The sequence below is a fragment of the Cryptomeria japonica genome, chromosome 6, assembly GCF_030272615.1.
Source record: "Cryptomeria japonica chromosome 6, Sugi_1.0, whole genome shotgun sequence".
Taxonomy (NCBI): Eukaryota; Viridiplantae; Streptophyta; class Pinopsida; order Cupressales; family Cupressaceae; genus Cryptomeria; species Cryptomeria japonica.
In genome coordinates this window covers 147,708,884-147,729,121 of record NC_081410.1, presented here as the reverse complement: position 1 = coordinate 147,729,121, position 20,238 = coordinate 147,708,884, and the positions used below count along the sequence as shown (strand labels likewise).

At 38.4% G+C, this 20,238-nt stretch overlaps 1 protein-coding gene across 3 annotated transcripts in view; it reads left to right on the top strand.

The window, feature by feature from the left end:
• LOC131064992 (peptide chain release factor PrfB1, chloroplastic) overlaps nt 1-18,972 on the top strand; it is a 104,626-nt gene extending 85,654 nt beyond the window's left edge. For 2 of the 3 annotated variants that reach the window (XM_059207247.1, XM_059207246.1), the window contains exons 5-7: nt 10,198-10,413; nt 18,073-18,259; nt 18,516-18,972. In XM_059207247.1, coding sequence (XP_059063230.1) covers nt 10,198-10,413; nt 18,073-18,259; nt 18,516-18,814 — 702 coding nt within the window. In that variant the 3' untranslated portion in view covers nt 18,815-18,972. The remainder of the gene's footprint in view (nt 1-10,197; nt 10,414-18,072; nt 18,260-18,515) is intronic. The other variant, XM_057999347.2, reaches the window with a different exon arrangement.
• The last annotated feature ends 1,266 nt before the right edge of the window (nt 18,973-20,238 follow it).

Below are 20,238 nucleotides of genomic sequence, written 5' to 3'. Positions count from 1 at the left end.
TCATACACAAAAGACACACCATATAACACCGGTTATACAAGGAAAACCCAATGTGGGAAAAACCTCGGTGAGTAAAGCTGCTGGAGTCTATTGCTCCAATCCAACCTCACAATAAACAACTGTATTACAATGATTTAGGGCACCACCCCAAGGAGCACCAACCCCTACTGATTTAGGGCACCAACCCAAGGAGCACTAACCCCTAACTGTTTATGGGCACCAACCCAAAGGAGCACCAACCCCTGCATCGAGCACCAACTCAGTGATATACAATGAAATACAAACTTATTACAATGAAAGCACCTTGTTACAAATGAGTTTTGTAACACCTATTCAACTTCTCTCTACCGGTTCAACTCTCCTTTACCGGTTCAACCCTTCTCTGCCGGATTTCAATCCTCTCTGTCTGATTTCTTTTCTGCTCTGCTTGTGCCTTGTCTAATCTCCTCTGTCACTCACACTGTACTGCTTCAATCTCTGCTGCCTCCTTACCGGTATAGACACTGCCGGTTCACACCACCGTTATACTCAATAACAGTTTATCGGTTTCCTTAACCTTATTGGTTAAACCCCTGTTAAAACTCTTACCAATTATACCTTTCCTGTCGGTTCTCCTTTAGATTCTCAGTTGCTTCACTCTTCTCAGTCTGATTAACTCTCTATTTGCACAAGCTCACTCTTCTCCTGCAGCTGGCATCTAACTCTCAATCTCTTGTGCAACACCATCTTTTTGATCTTCAGTCGACATATTTATACATAAGCTTTCCTGCCAGAATGATGTTCAAACTATCTGCGGTTAGGGTTTCTTCTACCTACCACAAACTGTATCAAATCACATCGGATCTCCTCTCCACGATTGACAACTTGCAACAAATCAAGCTTCACTGCCATTTCCATTCCTTCCAGAACACACTTACTATATTTGGCAAACATGGCTCTGTTTTTTGTCAATCACCATAAATGCTTTGGATGTTTTCTTCACCAAATTTGATCAGCTACTCGATGTCCTGCATCGATCCTTACATCACCAATCTCAATCTTATTCTGTCGTATTTCTTCGAGCTGCAAACCTTTGTCATCATCTCGTGATTTATGCAGACTGCATTAAATGCCTTACCAATCACCGACTACTTCGATGATGCACTATTCACTTGCCACTTGGGGACCACGCGGCATCTCAGTCAGCATCCAACTCAACTCAATCCATTGTGTTGGTTTAGACTCAGCCACCAACTAAACATGCAACCGGTGTATCCCTTACACTACCGGTTATCTTATCCTACCGGTGATGCTTTACACGGTTAACCTTCATACCTGCACTTCACTGTTCTGTCGGTTGAGACACATTAGCCCAGTCACCAAACTCAGACACATGTCCATTTGATAGGAGCTCTTCACTCTGTCTCTTTTGCTTGCTCTACATGCTCATCGGTGGCCTTGTTTATTGGTTGATACTACACCTTCCTGCATACCGGTTGACAATACATACATGTTGATCATGCCATACTAGTTGACATAACCAGTCTTACCTTTAGTTGTCTCTATGCTTTCTTATGCTTACTCACCAGTGAACATCCATACCAGTAACATCTTATGCTTGCATCTTGCATACACCTTGCATACCGGTAGCGATCCATACTGGTGAATACTAGTGAATACACCTTGCATACCGGTAGCCATCCATACTGGTGAATCATTAACTCTTTTGAAACTATCTGCTTGATCACATTTGTATTTCATATCCTCTTGTCATTTGGGAATCCATGTTGTGATGTACTTCATCTTGATGATGCTTGTTCCTGACTTCGTGACACCTAAGCTTGATCTTCTTGTAGCTTTGACATTGGTGATGTTTGATCCTGACCTTATGATGTTCATACTTGATGTAGAACCCTTCGTTCATGGTGCACTTGACCTTGATCCTCTTTGTAACACACTGACTGGAATTCCATGCCACGCTGTGTGGGAGTAGCTCCATGTTGCAATGTTCCTCAACCGAGGTTACCTCCTTGGACTTGTACCTATTCTTGGGTTTCCGAAGGAAATTCAAGATTGTCTTACATTTTTCCTCATTGAACTCTTGTAATTTGAACATCTTGATGTTTGCAAGGCGATCCTCATGTGGTGGATGGGCCCTGAAATGTAGATCCTCCTTTCTTCATTAACGATTGCTATTCTCAAGCCCTTGATGTTACTTGAATCACCACCTTGTCTTGTCCTTTGCTCCATGTTCTGGTCCCCTTGGGCGCATATCTGTGGACAAGTTTAATGTACTTGATAGGTTGATCTACCCTCCTAGGCTGAGTGCCTTCAAGATGTTACTTTGCAGAACGAAGGATGTAGGGAGGTATAAGAGTTAGCATATACTAACTACCATGGATTTATCCCCTTAACCTTAGGCGCAAATAGATATGCATCTCACTTGAAGTCAAGATAGATGAGCGCATAACAAAGGGTCAAGTGCACAGATTGTAATGTCAAGTGCACTTAGGGGGCTATCTTGTATAAATTTGATAGGGGCGTGCATTAAAGTCTTGAGTGCATTTAGCACCTTGGATTACACACAAGCTAAAGCGGCATTTAGGAGTTGGTGTGCATAAGGGTTTCAATTCCCACCTAGCTGACTTGACACTTCCTTAGCCCATTCACCCTTTCAAGTCATGATTCTGCTCTGCCTTACTCTCATTTCAGGTCCTCATCCAAGCTTTTAGGTCAATCTCAGGTCTGATTTCTGAGTTGCAAGTCTGAGTTTCATGTGCTTAGACCTTAGTTTTCATATTGTAAGGTCTGATCACTTAAATGTTGTGACTGATTTTTATGTACTTTAGGGCTGATTTCAATTGTTTACATGCTTGATCTCTGATTTCTGATGTTCTCAGGTTCAATTTTCATCTTCTTTGATCTGATTTTGCTCTAAATTAAGCTCCTTTATCTGAGTGCATATAAGGTTCAGTTCTGCACAGCGCATTTGGTAGGTGGTCATTGATGGCAAGCTAAATACAGGTGAGGCATTGGCTGCAGATGATAATGAAGAATGCCTTCATGGGGTGGCTACTGAAGACCTTCCACATGAAAGTAGTGAGGAGGAATATATTTTCTAAATCAAATCAAAAGTTTGTATTTGTGATTGGATGTTTTGTCCCTAATCACTATTGTTGGTTATTTGTGAATGGATTTGTTTGTCCCCATTCACAAGATGATGTAAATGATTGGATTTGTTTGTTCCCAATCACAGGAGTTGGTGATTATGATTGGATGTGTGTGTCCTCAATCATATTTTTTGTGGGCAGATGTGTGTGTCTGTATTCATAACCTTGACCTTGGATAATGTGTTAGTACCTATCCTTGGTTCCATGGGTAGATGTGTTTGCCCCTATCCTTGGATAAAATCATAGTAGGCATAGTGAGGCTAGTCCCACTATTTCTTATCATGAGTAGATGTGTATGTCACTACTCATACCTAGGAGAATGATGCAATATGGGGGGGTGTTGGAAATATTGCATCATTTATAGGATGCATATAATAACTATTTCTTAGGTTTGTTAAAGTTTATTTAACAACCTATTATATTAGTGGTACGTATGTTGAGTCGTTAAAACAACTCAACATAATAAGGAAAGTCGTTTAGGAAGTGTACTATAAAATAGGATTCATGAATCCTATAAATATGTATAAGATTTATTGAATGAAGGGAAGAAAGGACATACTATTTTGTTTTTGATTATTGTGGATTCTCTGTCTCTGCCCATATTTCTTATAAATGAATGATGAAAGGAGTCTCTTTACATTGCTTTCATTTCTTCTAGTTCTTTAGAGTAACCCCTGTACCTTGTTTAGTTTTAAAAACAAGCAGCATTTAACCCATTTTCAGAATGGACACATGTAGGAACCCAACAGGCTCTAAGTGCTGAAACTGTCACTGCTGGTTTTTTTTGTTTTGATGTTTTGTAATTTTTTTGTTTAATTTTCTTGGGGTTTTGACAAAAAGCAAATGCATACAGCAGTATAGGAAATTCTGAAAATTAAATACTAAATAGACAGCATGCTAGTAAGGATTAAATCATCAATTGGCCATTATTCATTTATTCTGAAACTTTCACAATCACATGCATACCCGGATTGAAGGTCTGATTTCACACAATGATCTTCTGACAAAAAGCAACTGCTGGATGGATATAATCTTCTTCCATTTGCAGTGATAATCTTCAAATTTGTGTCAATGGCCTCTCCTAGGTGTAGCTTCTGTTTATTTTTATTGGAATTTATTGAGCAGGTATTAACCAAAATCGCCCTCTTAACCTTGGCGTGCCTTACTTGCAGCTGAAGTGCAGAAATGTTTGGAGTATTTCGCAGCTTTAATATGGTGGGTGACTGCTGGAATAATAACATCTATCCCTGTCCTCCGATCTGCAGATAATAACCCTTCAAACTGATTCGATTCAAAGCCTCAAACTTCACCCATTTAGCACAAATGGAACCCCTAAATGAAGCTCCCCTGGTTGCCAAATTCACTGGATATCTCACCAATTCAAATGGCTGCAACACTGAAGATTTTCCTGTTCTCCAATGGCTGATGAAAACTGAAACCCTTGGTCTCTGCTCTCCACAAGTCATGAAAAACGAATGCTAAACAATAATAATTCGAACTTCTTCATGTTAAACATATATAATCCTCAAGAAGTTTGATTTTCTCCTAAAAAGCTCTTTTAATAACATTAAATGTATTACATTAAGTTGGCATCGTTTAATGTAATTATGACCTTGGGTTATGTGCACACAATTAATAAAAAATTCGGCCCCCTTCGCATGATGCCTAGACCCTCAAGTTACGTTATAACTTTATATTCACTTTATTATACTTATTATTAATTTTGGCCACATAAACATTAATAACTCTCAAAATACTTAATATTTCTCTCTGTCGTCTGAAATGAGAGTCCACCCTGCTTTTCCCCATGTGACCATACACTCCTGCTATAAATAGAAAAGGTCCTTCTCGAACACCCCAAGACTTACTATAAATAGTAAGTAGAGCAAATGATGTCCAATCGATGCCAAATGAAGACCAAACTGTGAAGCATTCTGAACACTGGAGATGATTCGATCCTCAAGAGACCCTCTAACTATCCTCATTAGCCTACGAGGGTTAGAATGATAGGCTAATCTCACTGAAAGTCTGATGTCAACAAGAAGGGGACATCACAACACAATAGTTTATGGCATAGTTGAACTACTCACCATTAGCAAAAACTCGCCAAGGCCTGAAAAAAAAAACTCGGGAAAAACTTGGCCAATATTCAGCAACTTAAAAATTTGCTTAAATTTAATTAGAAATGCGTTTTTTTTTGCAAAATTCAATGAGAAGATGTATCCAATGAGTCAATAAATGAGAACACAAAAGAAACAAGCCGAGTCTAGATATATTTAAATGCAAAGTGGGTACAAAATCGCATCCTCATGAGGAATGCCGATGGCTGGAAGCAAAATAGTAAATAGTTTTTGTAAAACTAAAAGTAAATACATCATTACAATTACATCTTTTTCTTCCCAGCTCTAGTAAAAACTAGGGGAGAGGTAGAACTAGAGGGTCTAGTCCTAGAAGTCTGTTGTGGGTGTGACTGTGCCTCCTCGCTCGATATGTCTAGCTGAGGTTGTGGCTCGTCCTCCATCTTGGATGAAGCTATGTCTCTACCTGCTCTTGGCACGGGCAATGCCTCCTCATCCTCCTCATCCTCCTTAATGTCATCCAGTTTGAAACCAAATCCACCCCACTCCTCCTCCATAGCCTGCCCCTCCAAATCAGTGATGTCAACCTTTGTAAACAATGGAGGCTACTCCTGTGATGTCCAATCACTATAAGGATCTATATCATCCAAGTCAATTGGATCAGCTGGTGCTTCCTCTACCCCCCTTATGCGCAATCGAAGGTTATATTGCACAAAAACAAGGTCATTGAGGCATTTTTGCGCTAACTTGCTCCTCTTCTTCGTGTGGATGGCTTCAAACAAGCTCCAATTGCGCTCACAACTGGATGTACTACAAGGCTGACATAAGATTCTGAGGGCAATTTTTTGAGATTTGGGGTATTTCCACCCCAACTTTGCCACCAAACATTTGCAAAATAAAAAAATATAAAGTTAGAAAGCAAAGAGAAAAGCGAAGTATCTGCAAAATAAAAAAATATTGAAAAGTTAGAAAGCGAAGAGAAAAGCGAAAACATAATTTATCAATTTATCAATCACTTTAGACCCCAAAATCCAAATGGCAAATGTTATACCTGGGGATTGAGTGGTTCTTCCTCTCCTGGCCAGCTCTGAAGAGAATAGCTTACCCCTTGCTTACTCATAATATTGGAGTTCGGCCATGACAAGGTCTCTCACCTCAACCTCGGGTATCATCCTTTGAATGCATGTAGTGAGGCCTTCCATGACCTCTCCATTAGGATTTGAGTAAGAACCCCCGAACTTAAAACAAGGGTTGAGGAAGTACCTTGCTGCGTGAATGGTTTGGTGGAGCTGATTGTGCCACCTCTTATCAATAATTTCCCAAATGGGATCAAATCCGCTTCAAAATGATGGAAATCAGTAGTCAAGTGTTTGGAAGAGTTTTTTTCCCCCTCAACAAAATACAAGTCAAGAAATGATGAAATAAAACTGATTTTTGACGTTTTTGACCTTTATGCACAGGCGGCCGAGTATTAAACATGGACTCACTGAGTTTTTGCCAAAAACTCGGCGAGTTTTTGGCACGAGTTTAAGTTGTAAAAACTCGCGAGTTTTTTACTAGCCGAGTATTCGGCAAGTAGTTCATCTATGGTTTATGGTATTACCTTTGTAGCACAATATTCTGCAAGCACATTCCATAAAATATACTAGAGCATAATACTATTAAAATATAATCACAATTGGAACTGCAACCATTGCATCCAAGAGACCACATCTTAGTGAGTGAATTTGTCAAACACATTGCATGTTTCCTTTGGATATTAAAATCATTGAGATTTTTTGTTAAATGGTTCGTATGCCAAATCTGCAGATGAGTATTTTACAAGGTATTTTGTCAAACATATCACTGTGTCTCATTTCACAGTCTGCATATGTTTTAGAGGGTTCAGTTGCCATATTTTGTTCCCAAACTAAAAGGTCATGCAAACACTGGTAAAGGTCATGGGACTTGGCTTTACACACACATGCCAATGCATTTCCTTGAAAATTTTGAAAGCCTTTTTAAAGAATCCATTTTGTGCAAATGCAATTGAAGTATTTCATGAAAACACATTATCATAAGGCACATTTATTTTAAACAATTTGCATACCTTTTTAGACATCTACTTCCTGTATGCACCTCCATTGTGGTATTTGCAGCTCTATAGCAATCAAATAAAGTTGTTTCCATTGCCATATGACAAATAATTTAATATAAGCTTTGATGGATGTCTATATCCTCTTACAGGCTGCAAGTATGGTGTTGTGGACTCAATTCTTGCAAAGACCAATTGCATTTGCTTAAAATTTGTTGGAACATTTTCGACAAATTCATTGGGAACACTGAAATTAAACATTCCATAGCTCCATTTTGGCACAGGCAGAGAGGAAGTTGTCACAGGGTGGAAAGCATTTAAAATAATTAGGTGTCTTGTCTAGGTTCCCACATGTCAGCTACAGTATTGCAATCTGATCAAAATCCTCTATCCTCTACATTTAAATGGCATTTAAACCAGCATTTGAACCTCCCATGAAATGACATTTCTCTGAGGTGTTTGTCAAACATGTCAAATGCCTGGCTATGTTTTCCATATTTTGTTTACATCTCTGCTTGGGTGGCTGCAACAGCAGCATCTGAAATTCTTCTTTCCATCATGATTTGATGGCTGTCTATATTCTGTCCCAAACAGTCTATTTTGGTGCAGACAAAGGAGGATACTAGCAGAGGTTTTGCTGGACGGTTTATAAAACACTTTCAAAAAATTATTTTTGTCCATGGAAGTTTTGCGTATGAAGAGACTACGTTCATGATTGTATGCCCTGTTCGAGTGCAGAGAAGTTAAACCCAAATGCAGTTTGCAGAGTTGTTGCATAGCTCTGAAATTTGATAAAATAAATTTTTTTCTCTTCTGTAATAGTATGCATGGTGTTAAGTCAAGTTGCATTTGCAGTTATATGCAAATGTGCATGGGAAACCACTTTTTCGATGTATAAAACACTTCAATTTTAACTTTTTAACCTTCCTTCATGCAGTGGCAGGATTTTGGGAAGTGGGATCATGTCTGCAGTTTGAAACTTATATGCAAATGTGCATCGGGACTTTGCATTTCTGCATTACAAAATAGAAGTGGTTGAATTTTATATTTGCCTTTGAATTTGTGCAGGATTTTGGGTAGTGGGATCACATCTGCAATTTGCAACTTTAAATGCAAACGTGCATTACAAGTCTGCCGATTTGCTTGATATAAATAAATTTTGCATCATGACTACATTATCTTTGTGCGATGGCAGGAAATGAGAACATGTTTGCAATTTTTATACAAAATTAGTGACGGTATTAGTATTCAGAATCCAGATTCATAATCCCCACTTTAACATTAAATTATTAAATTATTCCATTACATATGTGAATTTTACTTTTGCATATATATTTTGGTGAGATTACGAAGTCATGGTACAAATTTACAATTTTTCACATGTGAATTGTAAATTAGACTCAAAACTTCCTTCCTTCAATATTTTCATTGTACTCTCAGCTTGAATGTGTAAATGGAAACTTTGCCTTACAATTATTCTGAGTTTTGACTTGCAAGTGTCAACTGAAACTTCAACCAGAATGTATCCTAGGATAGTGGGAGTAGCTATGCAAATTGCAACTTTGGGAAACATGTGTGAGCACCTTGTAAGTCTGTGTGAGGCTTTATTTCTATATGCACTACATTCTGCAAACCTTGAAGAGGCAAGCACAAGCTAGATTGATCATCATATGAACAGCCATTGTTGGATCCCACAATGTAATTTTTTTGTATCCTTTTGGACCTGCAGACTTAGTAAACAAGTTTGTATATACTTGTGAGAGTGCATGAGAACTCCACGTTACTGCGTATATCATTAAAATACCAAACCTCATATTCTGGAAATACAAATGCAGGCAATCCCTTTGGATCCGCATGCATACATGCAAAGACACATGAAACCTCCACTAATGAACACATGGTCAAACTTTTCAATTAGTTTTGCAGCATTAACAAATTGTAAGACTTTGCTTAGAAGTAACAAGGTTCAACTCGATTGGCAATTTCAACAACTCAAAAAGACCAATTTCAGTTCTTAAGACACTTATGACGGAGACTAATGGACATGAAATTTTCAACTCGATCTAGCCAAGATGACAAAGAACTTTCACATGTGACTTAGAAAACCAAGATGACTTTCAGGACAGTTATTCAATGACATGTCAACTTAGGGTTTTCTTAAAATTTGTCAAGGTCAAAACTTGGGATAACAAGAAGTTAAGCTAGATCAATGGATCTATCTTTTTGCAAAGATGAACGATATATCATTTATGAACAGTAAATTTGGGTGTAATTTTTAGTGAGGTGTAGAGGTTCCAGTTCCCAATAGCCTCCAATCAATTGGTTCTCCCCAATCCAGGACAAGTTGAGTGCTCCCTTCCTTCACCCCTGAAATCTGAATGTCACCATCTATATCTATAGGGTGCCAGTCGAGCCCTGAACCCATAGCTTGATGGGAGTTGAGAAATAAATTGAATTGAGTGCCTCATAGTTCAGGCCCTTGTCCTTTCCTGAACTATCAACTGCAGTTGGCTGAGCGTAGTGAACTAGTTTAATTGGCACCCACAAGTAGTTCAGATTAGATTCCTGATATTCTTTGCCCTACCAGAGGTAACACGCAAACATCTATGGGTTTCAAATTTCCTGAGAATGCGTAGAAAACAAAATAAGTTACTCTAGCATTCAGGCTATGCTATTCCAGTTTTGAAAAACAAGGGTGAATAGAACTTGTTGATTATTAAGGAATTAGAACACAGATTGGTACATCTGATACATCTGGAATACTGGTTATAGGTTAGTACCAATGATCTTCACATTGGTCTTGTGGTATAATATTGTTGCATTGTAGAGTGTAAGGATGTAGTATGAATTGTATTGATTCACTCTTAAACATAATTGTTGTCAATTACCAGTGCAGGACTGGGCTGACATGGTTTTGAGGATGTATTTGCGGTGGGCTGAAGAGCAAGGCTATAAGTCCAGAGTTGTTGAAAAATCTGTTGGAGAGGAGGCTGGTATCAAATCAGCAACAGTAGAAATTGAAGGTCGTTTCGTTTATGGCTATCTGTCTGGAGAGAAGGGCACACACCGTCTTGTAAGACAGTCTCCTTTCAATGCGAAAGGCCTTCGGCAGGTATTAGTTGCTTTTTTCATTGCTCCTTGCTTCTTGTCAGAAATCTTATTGGTACTATTTAAAAACTTGAATTACATGGTATAATATAATTTGTCACTTGCAGCCATCAGGGCACATTCTTGTATATAATCTTATCTTTTTGATAATGTAAAAGATTATGTGTGGTAATACATTTCAGCTCTTAGAACCTGCAACCTGAGCATTGAAGAGTCAGCATAAAATTCCAATGCTTAAAATTTCAAACAGGTGATTATGAAAAGCTAATTGAGAAGTGTTGGTGTACATTTTATCATCTACCAAACATTAGAATAAGATACCCAAAAGTACTCTATCCTCTCCTGAAAAATCACTGCTGATTCCAAGGTCTATATGTGCGAACAAGCGACTTTAGTGGGATAGCTACTTGGGTAGTGTATGCTGAAAATCTCAAGGGGGACATACGTTTATGAATGTCTTTCAAGCTTCTGGACTTAGATGGATTTATCAATTTTAGGTTTTTTGGATTTTCCAGGTTTTAGACTTTCAAAAAAAGGGAAAAAGGAGATAGTGTTAAGAAAGCTGAACTAAACCTACAAACTTTGGAGATGGTATTAACTAGGTGTTCTTGGGAAACCACACTTTGCTTCGCCACACTGAGGACAACTACACAAAGTGGGTGCAATCTTCAACGGGTTGTGCTTATGATTGAAATGTTGGCATACACAGGGGATAGGCGCAGACTAACTTTGCATAGTGAAATGGAAATCATCCATTCACCAAAAGTATGAGCAAAGATACACCGTTAATTAATACTTATCAAATCCTTCATTCAATTCTAACAACTTTGAAAGCAAATCTAAATTAACTTTTAACTAATGTGTTGAGGAAATTGAAACCATGCTAATCACTCAAATAATAGAGATTACAAAGCCTTAAGAGAAAGCGCACATGCAATGTATTATTTGAAAAAATGACCTTCACGCAACAATATATCAAAAAACTCACACTCTCCAAATGAGAGGAGGTAGCCTTATATAGTTTTTCAGAAATCAATGAACGACCAAGATCAAACAGTGATCAAGGGCCTAGATTGAAAGATAAAACCCTAATTAGGGTTTCCCAAAACTAACTACCCCTCGACCAATTAGAAAATTACACTCGCGGACACTTGTCCTTCTTGCTAAATATGAACCATCAATGAAAATAGAAGGTTGTTGCATTGTGAAGTGTGCCCTTCTAGAAGCTTTTGGATAGGTCAAGTTCATTGAACCTGGACATGTTGACTCGGAACAATTTGATTGGCTAGAAGATGACGAGGCGCCACCTCAGCGTGTTGGATGTCTTCTCTGAATTCTCCAATTTGTGTCAAGAAATTGTCTAAGTATGGAAATTTGCTCCTTCTTGTCACCATTTGATTCTGACTGGGAGTTTGTCTTTTAAATTTCTTCAGGAGATGAAATCTTTCAAGAAGTTGGAAATTTATTTAACTTTTCCATCTCTTCACAAGTCTGAGAACTTTTCTTTCTTGATGCCTTGAGATGCTCAGATAACCTTGCTCGTGGTCCTGTCTTTAACTTTGAATTTGGCTCGAAACTCCATTTGTGTTTTCAGTGATGGTCCTGCCTTCAGCTGCCAATTTATGTTGCGCGGGAGGAGGGTAAAAAAAGCTCTGGATAACCCCTTGCAAATATGAATTCATTTTCTCAAATTGATAATTCTTTCAAGTGCCTTGAATTTGGAGAAGATTGCCTTAGAAGATTTTCCATGATAGATTCTGCTGTCATCATCTTCTTGTCTTCCATTTCAGCAAGTATCTTACTTGGGTGGACTTTGGAAGATTGGGGGAACAAGACAAGGTACCATACTTCATATTCATTCATACTTAACCAAAATCTGATCATTTCATCCTGAACTTGAACTCCTCTTCAGCTTAATACCTCATCTTCAAACTTGATCTTACCATGATCTGATCATTTTCAAGGCATACTTTGGAGTTTGTTTGATCTTTCATCAGTGGGGCAGACTTCAGCCAACTCATGACACCACACTTGTTCATCTTTTGGGGTGGAGTTTAGAGAGTTTGTGGCACCACACAATCATCTTCATTAATACTTCCAAGGGCGGACTTTATGAAGTTCATGGAACAGCTCTTTCAAACATAGGGCGGAGTTTCTGAAACTCATGGAACAACACTTACAACCAAACTATTCACCTTGGGCGAAGTTTTTGAGAGTTGGGAACCATCACATGTTTGAGGCCTTAACCATAGGGTGAAATTTTCCCGACTCAGGAACCATCTTACACTCATCACCTTGGGCGGACTTTGGAAGATCTTAAGCTCCAAGGAGGGCGGACTTTTTGAATGACTTGTGCACCTTGAGCTTGCAACCTAGGTGGACTTGCTCACTTCTTCACACCTTAACTCTCCATTCATGGCGGACTTTGAATGACTTGTGCACCTTGGGCAGAGTTTTAATAGTCTCCATCATTCATGGGGCGGAGTTTTGGAGAACCATGGATGGACTTTGGAAGTCTTCATAGGGCGGACTCTTTCAAACTTGTTCCAATGCAATCAAGAATAGGGCGGAGTTTTGGAGTCTTGTGCACCTTCACCTTGGGCGGGGTTTTGAGACTTAGGCACCTTTTACTTCATCCATAGGGTAGACTTTCTTGGGCTTCGTGTCATAACATTCATCATCAAACATTGATTAGCCAGACTTAGAGAAAAACTTGAAAAACTTCAAAATTTAATAATTTCATCAATTTTAGCTAGATTGACATTATATTTGAAATCCATACTCAGGTAACCCATCTAAAGCGTCATGACCCCTAAAATGTAGGAACTTAGCTTTTTGGGTCAAAACTTGAAAATTTTCGATTGCGATCGATGCAAGTCAGTGGTATCAGTGCAAACCCTAGGTCCCCACTCCGAAAAAGCAAAAAGCAGACATCCATAAAAAATAGGTAAAATTTTCTAAAAATAGCCATCTCGGGGATTGAGCTAAAAATGCCAAAAACGAAACTTCCTAAAAAATAGGATAAAGCAAAAAAGCAAACTTTACAAAAATAGAAAGTTGTTTGAATTCGTTCAAATCAATTTCGTTCTTCGTCCTTTGGCCTTTCTAGGCACTTTGACGGTGTCTAGACTCTATTATCACTTGGCTTGCAAAAACTGACTCTCAATCACTAGGACTCAAACCGTTCAAAACTTGACAAAACTGAGTAGAACTGAAGCGGAAGGCCACGAGACACTAACAAAAACCCTAGAAAGCAGGAAAAAAGGGAGGGTCCTGTTGACGTGTCTGAAATCGCATTGCTGCAAACTCCAAACGGCCAACGCAAAATAGAATAAACCAGCTGAGTATCCTATCCTCTCTTAAGATAAGGAAGTCCCTAATGCTATTTTTTTTGTTATTTGATCAGAGGGGACAACCTCAAGGTTTCTTTTGTCAGGTCTTGACTTCGAGATTTTTCAATGGTTTGATGTGCTTTTGCTGGAAACACAAGGGGACTTACGATTTGCAACAAGCTAGTCTACTGTGATTCTCGAATTATGCAATAAAGAGAAAAAGGAAAGGTTTAGGAAGCCTAAGGACAAGGATGATAATAGCTGATGCAATGGGTAGACAGATTTCGATAAACTAGTTCTTGTTTCGCCAGAGATACCCTCACAACTAGACAAAAACGGTGCAAGCTCCAAGGGATGAAGGATTTTCAGACCGGAGACACCCGTGTTAGGCACCCAATTCTGGCATAGCCTAAGACGAACACCTGCAGTTGAACTAAGCACAGTTTGGGTTCAGACTAACCATGCACGGTGACCTACAATCAGCAGACCCCCCAATGGTATGAACCAAAAATGCATCAAATACCCCTCCACACTTTGCCATTAAAATCCTTGGACTCTATAATTAACTAGCTGAAAGAAACCATGCAAACAAACCAAAACAAAGACAACAAACACCATATTTCAATGTTTATATATTTGCTTCAGCTGCCATTACAACAATTTCTGCAGCATCTCTATGCTACTGCTTAAAATCTAACCTATTCTAACCTCTAAGATCTAACTATCTAACTGAAATCTCTAACCCTCTAACAATCTCCAATTATCCAACTATCTAACCCTTTACAAAAGAAAGGTCTCTGCCTTTTATAGATTTTACAATTTTGAATCAGAGGCCAGGATGGACTGCATCCAAGGGTCCTGATCTGCCATCCAGAAGTTGGCAGCTTTACTATGCCCAATTAAATTCTCAATTATCCAACCAACCATAATTCTCAACTACGTGCCACTATTTGGCTTTAATTCAGGTCTATCCAATCTTCTTGGTGGTTGGGAATAGTTATCCACAAAAATATCCTGCGTAGGACCCATAGGCAGTTTACAATAAAGCAGTTTCAGCTTTCTAGAAATTGAATTCCTGGAATTAAATCCAGTTGTGTCCCTTTTCTCGAGAAGGCATAAACTTGCAGCATTCAGAGTGTTCTTTGGTCTTTGGTCCCGGTGGTGGACTTTATCTTTGTTCAACGACACGGTTCCCAATGTTTGGTTGCTCTCGTGCTCTTGCATCTTTTCTTTTCCAATCTTCAGCGCCTGGCTTTGGATTGCGACCCTTCCTTGATTTGCGTTTGAGGCCTTCTAGTTTTTTAATGACGTCCTGCGATCAACCAACCAATTTCACCTCATTAAATTAATTTGAAAAATTAATTAATTTAACAAATATTAAATTTAATGGCGTCTGGTTTGAGAAGCTCTTTGTGAGATGTATCTTGAAAATGCTTCTCCTTTCTCTTCGAATGTGAAATTTGATCCTTGGGTGTTTTACTTTTGCGTGATTTTACCTTTGGAGTCTTGGGCGTTTTGAATGGTTTTATGGCATTATTCCGGAGGTTTGAAGAGCTCCTGCAAATTTTAAAATCCTAATACTCATGCTTTCTGGTGAATTTCGGAGAACTTAGACGTTTTTGAATTGGAGATATTTTCAGAGCCTGGGGAGGTTTTGGCGATTTTGCAAATTTTAAACTTTTTAACTTAACTCTCCCGCAATACTCCCTTTTTTAGCGATTTTCGGCACTCACAAGGAAATTGCGAACTTCGGATGTTTCCTGTTTTTTGCCAATTTCAACAAGTTTTCACTTTGCCCTTAGGGTCCGAAATTTGGCCCTCTGGGCAATTTCGCGATTTTTAAAGATAAATTCGGACCTTTCCACGCTTTTGGTAAATCAAGGCATTTTCGGACTTTTCAACGTTTTTGGCAAACTCTATCATTTTCGGAGCTAAACCACCTTTTTGCAAATTTCGGAGTGTTTGAATGAATTTTAACGCTTTTTGTGATTTCGGCTCCAAGGTCCAAAATGAGGACTTAAGGCGAATTTCGGGCCTCAAGGGTCCTTTTGCAAGATTTCATGTTTTTACATTTTCGCCCCAGGGTCCGAAAATGAGGATTTTAAGTGACTTCGGACCTCAGTCAATTTTTGGCGAAGTTTAAAAGGAACTTCGGACCTAAACGTGCCTTTTCAAACTCGATACACTTTCCATTTACCACCCCCCCCCCCCAGGGTCCGAAAATGGAGGCTTAAGGCGAATTTCGGACATAGAGGGTTTTTACACATTTCGGAGCTTCAACGCCTCTTTTGCGATTTGCCATTATTTCAAATTTCGGAGCAAAGGTGTTTTAGTGAACTAGAGACTTTCGCAAATTTATAGCAAACTTCGGATCCCTAAGGTGTCCTTCGTGATTTTGAAGATTTCGGAGTGTTAGCACACTTTAATGCCTTTGTGATTTTGGAGTTTTCACGTTTTGGTGCCCAAAGGCATTTTCGGACCATTTGTTTATTTCACAAATTTCGAAGAATTTCGGACCACTTGGACGTTTTTGTAACTTTTAAAAACTTCGGACCCTAGGTCCATTTTCGCAAATTTCAGAGCTCTAAGGCGTTTTTACAACTTAGAAAAGTTTTCGGACCTTAATGCCTTTCGTAAAAAACTTCGGACCTATAAACGCGTTTTGCAAATTTCGGAGTTTTTTGAATTTTAGCGAACTTGGATGCATTTTCGGACGTAAACCCACCTTTTGCAAATTTATACAACTTTGAATTTCAGAGCTAAGGTCCGAAATTAAGTTTTAAGGTGATTTTCGGACCTAAAGGGTCTTTTTGCAACTTTTTTGCTTTTTCAACTTTTTGCCCCAGGGTCCGAAATTGGGGAACTTAAGCAAAATTCGGACCTAAAGCACCTTTTTGCAACATTTCACTTTTTCGGACGTCCAGCCAGTTTTGTCAACTTAAGTGAATTTCAGGATCAGGACATTCCAGACTTAGCCAAATTTCAGGATCAGGGCATTCCAGACTTAGCCAAATTTCAGGATCAGGACAAAAAGGCACAAACTGGGGGGTCCCTGTCCAAGACGGGGATGGGTGTGCGATTCGCACAACAGGTCCCCATTTGCAATGGGGCGATGTGTGAAAAAGGTCACAACAAGAAGCTAGAACTAGAAGACAATGAATGGTGATTAATGAATTAAGGTGAGAGACCAGCATAAACAAAATCCATGAAAAAGGATAAGATCTCCCACTAGCAAAATAATAAGCCTTGTATTTCTAATGCTTGCATGCTTGGCATGTTAAACCTTAACCAATTTAACTACCAAAAACTATATGCACTGTACAGGTCTATTCAACTTGTATCAAATCATAAAGGTTCAATACTCAGGTACCATTCTTAAATATCAGACTTGGATATATAAATAATGATGGTAATTCTCCAGTTATCATTTAGCACATGCCGATTACATTGACATTCATTCCTGCAGTTGTATTGAGAGAATCCTAACCCTTTTCTTACTAACAATTCACCACTCATAGGCTAGCTCATGTGGTTGTAAGGAGGGCTAAGTTTTACTGGAATATTTTGATTCTTGAAGTACTGGTGGCTAAAATAAGGACTGAAAATTTACCAGATGCTTATTGGTCTGAAAATTTACCAGATGCTTATTGGTGAGTGTGTTGTTCTGAATGTTAGGAATAGGTTCGGACTGATTGAGAAGCAATTTTCTTCTGGAATCTAAACAATGGGATTCTCACCATCATTGATCGTCCAATATTTGCTCTATGTAAGGGTAAATGTACATGATGAGAATAAAGAAGAGCCTCTTTAAATCGTTGAATTTTTGTGTAGGCTGTGGGGGAGTATTGTCAGCACAGTTTGCAACGGGTTCAAACTTGATTCTTAACTACTGAATGCTAATATTTAACATAGTTCATTCTGATTAGAGCCAAGGTATTTAATATATTTAAGCATTCTGATTTGTGCCAGAGATAAAATCATTATACCTTGCACTAGAAAAAAATTTATACTACTACAGAAATAAAAAGTGCAAATCATGAAGTTGTGGTGGATGGCACTTCATTATTCATTTTGGACATGCAGAATATATAGCACCATTCTGCATTCTCAAAAATGCAAACTCAGACTCTGGCGTCCTTAATTGAACACTGACACTAACATTAGGTCATTAGTTTCTTATTCATGAGATGAAGTCCTAGACACTAATGATGACTAGTTAAAAGTATCTATATTGTTGTTACTATTAACAATTGGTTTCTTCTCTTTTTCTGTGCTTGAACTTTAAAACCTATTGTCATGTAACAAGTTTGGGTTAAAATGCTTTTCTACAGACAAGCTTTGCAGGTGTGGAGGTTATGCCTCTTATTCCAGATGAATCCTTGGATGTTGAATTACCGGATGATGATCTTGAAGTGAGTTTTTCAAGATCTGGTGGTGCAGGAGGCCAAAATGTAAACAAAGTTGAAACAGCAGTTCGCATTGTCCACATTCCAACTGGAATTTCTGTTCGATGCACAGGTCCTTTTATTTTATCACCATATGAACAAACCACATTTTGGTTTCTTGTATCTGATGTATAGAATGTATGAATGTGATTAACTGTTCCTGAGCAAAAACATTTGACAAATTATTTCCTTTTGAAGATTAATTTTATTATCTATCTGTACATTTATCTGTACTATAGCACTATTCTTCCAGCTTTATGTTTTTTTGCTTTGATTTGCTTTAATTGTTGATCCCTGTAGAATCATGTCTAAATCTCTTTTGCATGCAGAGGAAAGAAGCCAACTCTCAAATAAGATGAAGGCTCTTAATCGTTTGAAGGCAAAGTTATTAGTAATAGCAAAGGAGCAGCGTGCATCTGAAATCCGACAGATAAGAGGTGATGTTGTAAGAGCTGAATGGGGACAACAAATTCGGAATTATGTCTTCCATCCATATAAGCAAGTAAAAGATGTACGGACTGGTTTACAGAGCTCTGATGTAACAGCTGTTATGGATGGAAAATTAGAACCATTCATCAAATCTTACCTAAGATTCAAACTTGTGAACAACATGTCATCACAAAACTGATAATGAAACTATAATTGTATTAATATTTTGGCCATCTTGCAATCATCTTTCTTCTCTTCTTGCTGCTTGTTTGCCTCCAGGTGTGCAAGTTGCCAAATGTTTGTAATAACCTTCATAAATGATCCCCATCGATGCACATGATTACAGTTTTTGGTTGAGCTTCATCTTAATGAAGTATAAATTCTTATTGGTAAATTAGATATAAATCTATAGTCCAACTAAGGTGCCTCGGTGGAGTAACTTCTAAACAAATCAGTGGGATAATCAAAGTAAATCAGACTATGGGTTCATGTGAAGATGAACTGCCACTCATGAAATATGGGTCAATGAGTTTGGCTCACTAACTATTCCGTTGAATCCTGATAGAAATATCAGAAGTAAATCAGAAGTTAATGCAAATCAGATTGGTCAAGAATTGTTAGATTTATATTAGAGAACTGTAGAAGCATCCAATCTGAAGAAAACATGGTCTTTTGAGGTCCTGAATAACCTACACATTTTTGGTCAACATTTTTTCATCTAACAATTTGATAAAACCTCATAGGGATATTCTGTAGGAACCCCTAGACCATATCAAATGCATGGGCCTTAATTCAAATTAAATAACTCCAGCGAAGCAGAAGAATTGAAGTGAAATCATGTGCATTGGATGTAGGCAGTTGAATTTAAGCAGCGAGTAATATATGCTTCTTGCATTTTTTTTAATTTGTTTATTATGAGGCAAGGGGTCCACTTGCACTTTATAAAACATCAAAATATAAATATTAAGAATGTGCTTCAGACCCTTACGAAGGGAGCAAAAGACTGTTTCTGTTAACAGGAAAACCGATAAAGACTTCCTGGTAGAAGAACTTGGGAGGGAATGGAATCTTCAAAACAACAAATAAACCAGGCTAGCCCTTTTAAACACAAGAACAGAGCCTCATCTTGTTCGTCACTTGGGCACTTTTAGCTAAAGGTGTCTCTATTATCTTGATGGGGCATCACTTGACAAATATAGAAGATGACCCCCAACAGCAGAAGGGATGAGAGGAGTCACGATACCCTTAGGTGGAGAGGACTCGGTGATTGAAGGAGAATTTGAAGAAGCTAAAGGGACCTCTGAGAGAAGTCAGAATTTATCACCAAATGTCATTGCTTAACCCCTTTCTGCCAAGCAGTCTACCTTGAGGAGGCAGTTGCTGCCACATGGCCTGTAGCATACCATGATATGCATCTAAAGGCAATACCTAAATAATCAATTTGTTTGCTTCCAAACAATGTTGACAACTTTCAAAGAAAGTTCTTCTGGTAATTTCTTGGATAAATCAAAACCAACTAGAATATTTGCAAAGATAAAATGACTTTAGCATTTGATCTACATCTGGCATTGAATGAAGTTTCCCCAAAGAATTTCCAAAGGAGAAAAGAAATTCTTCATTTTA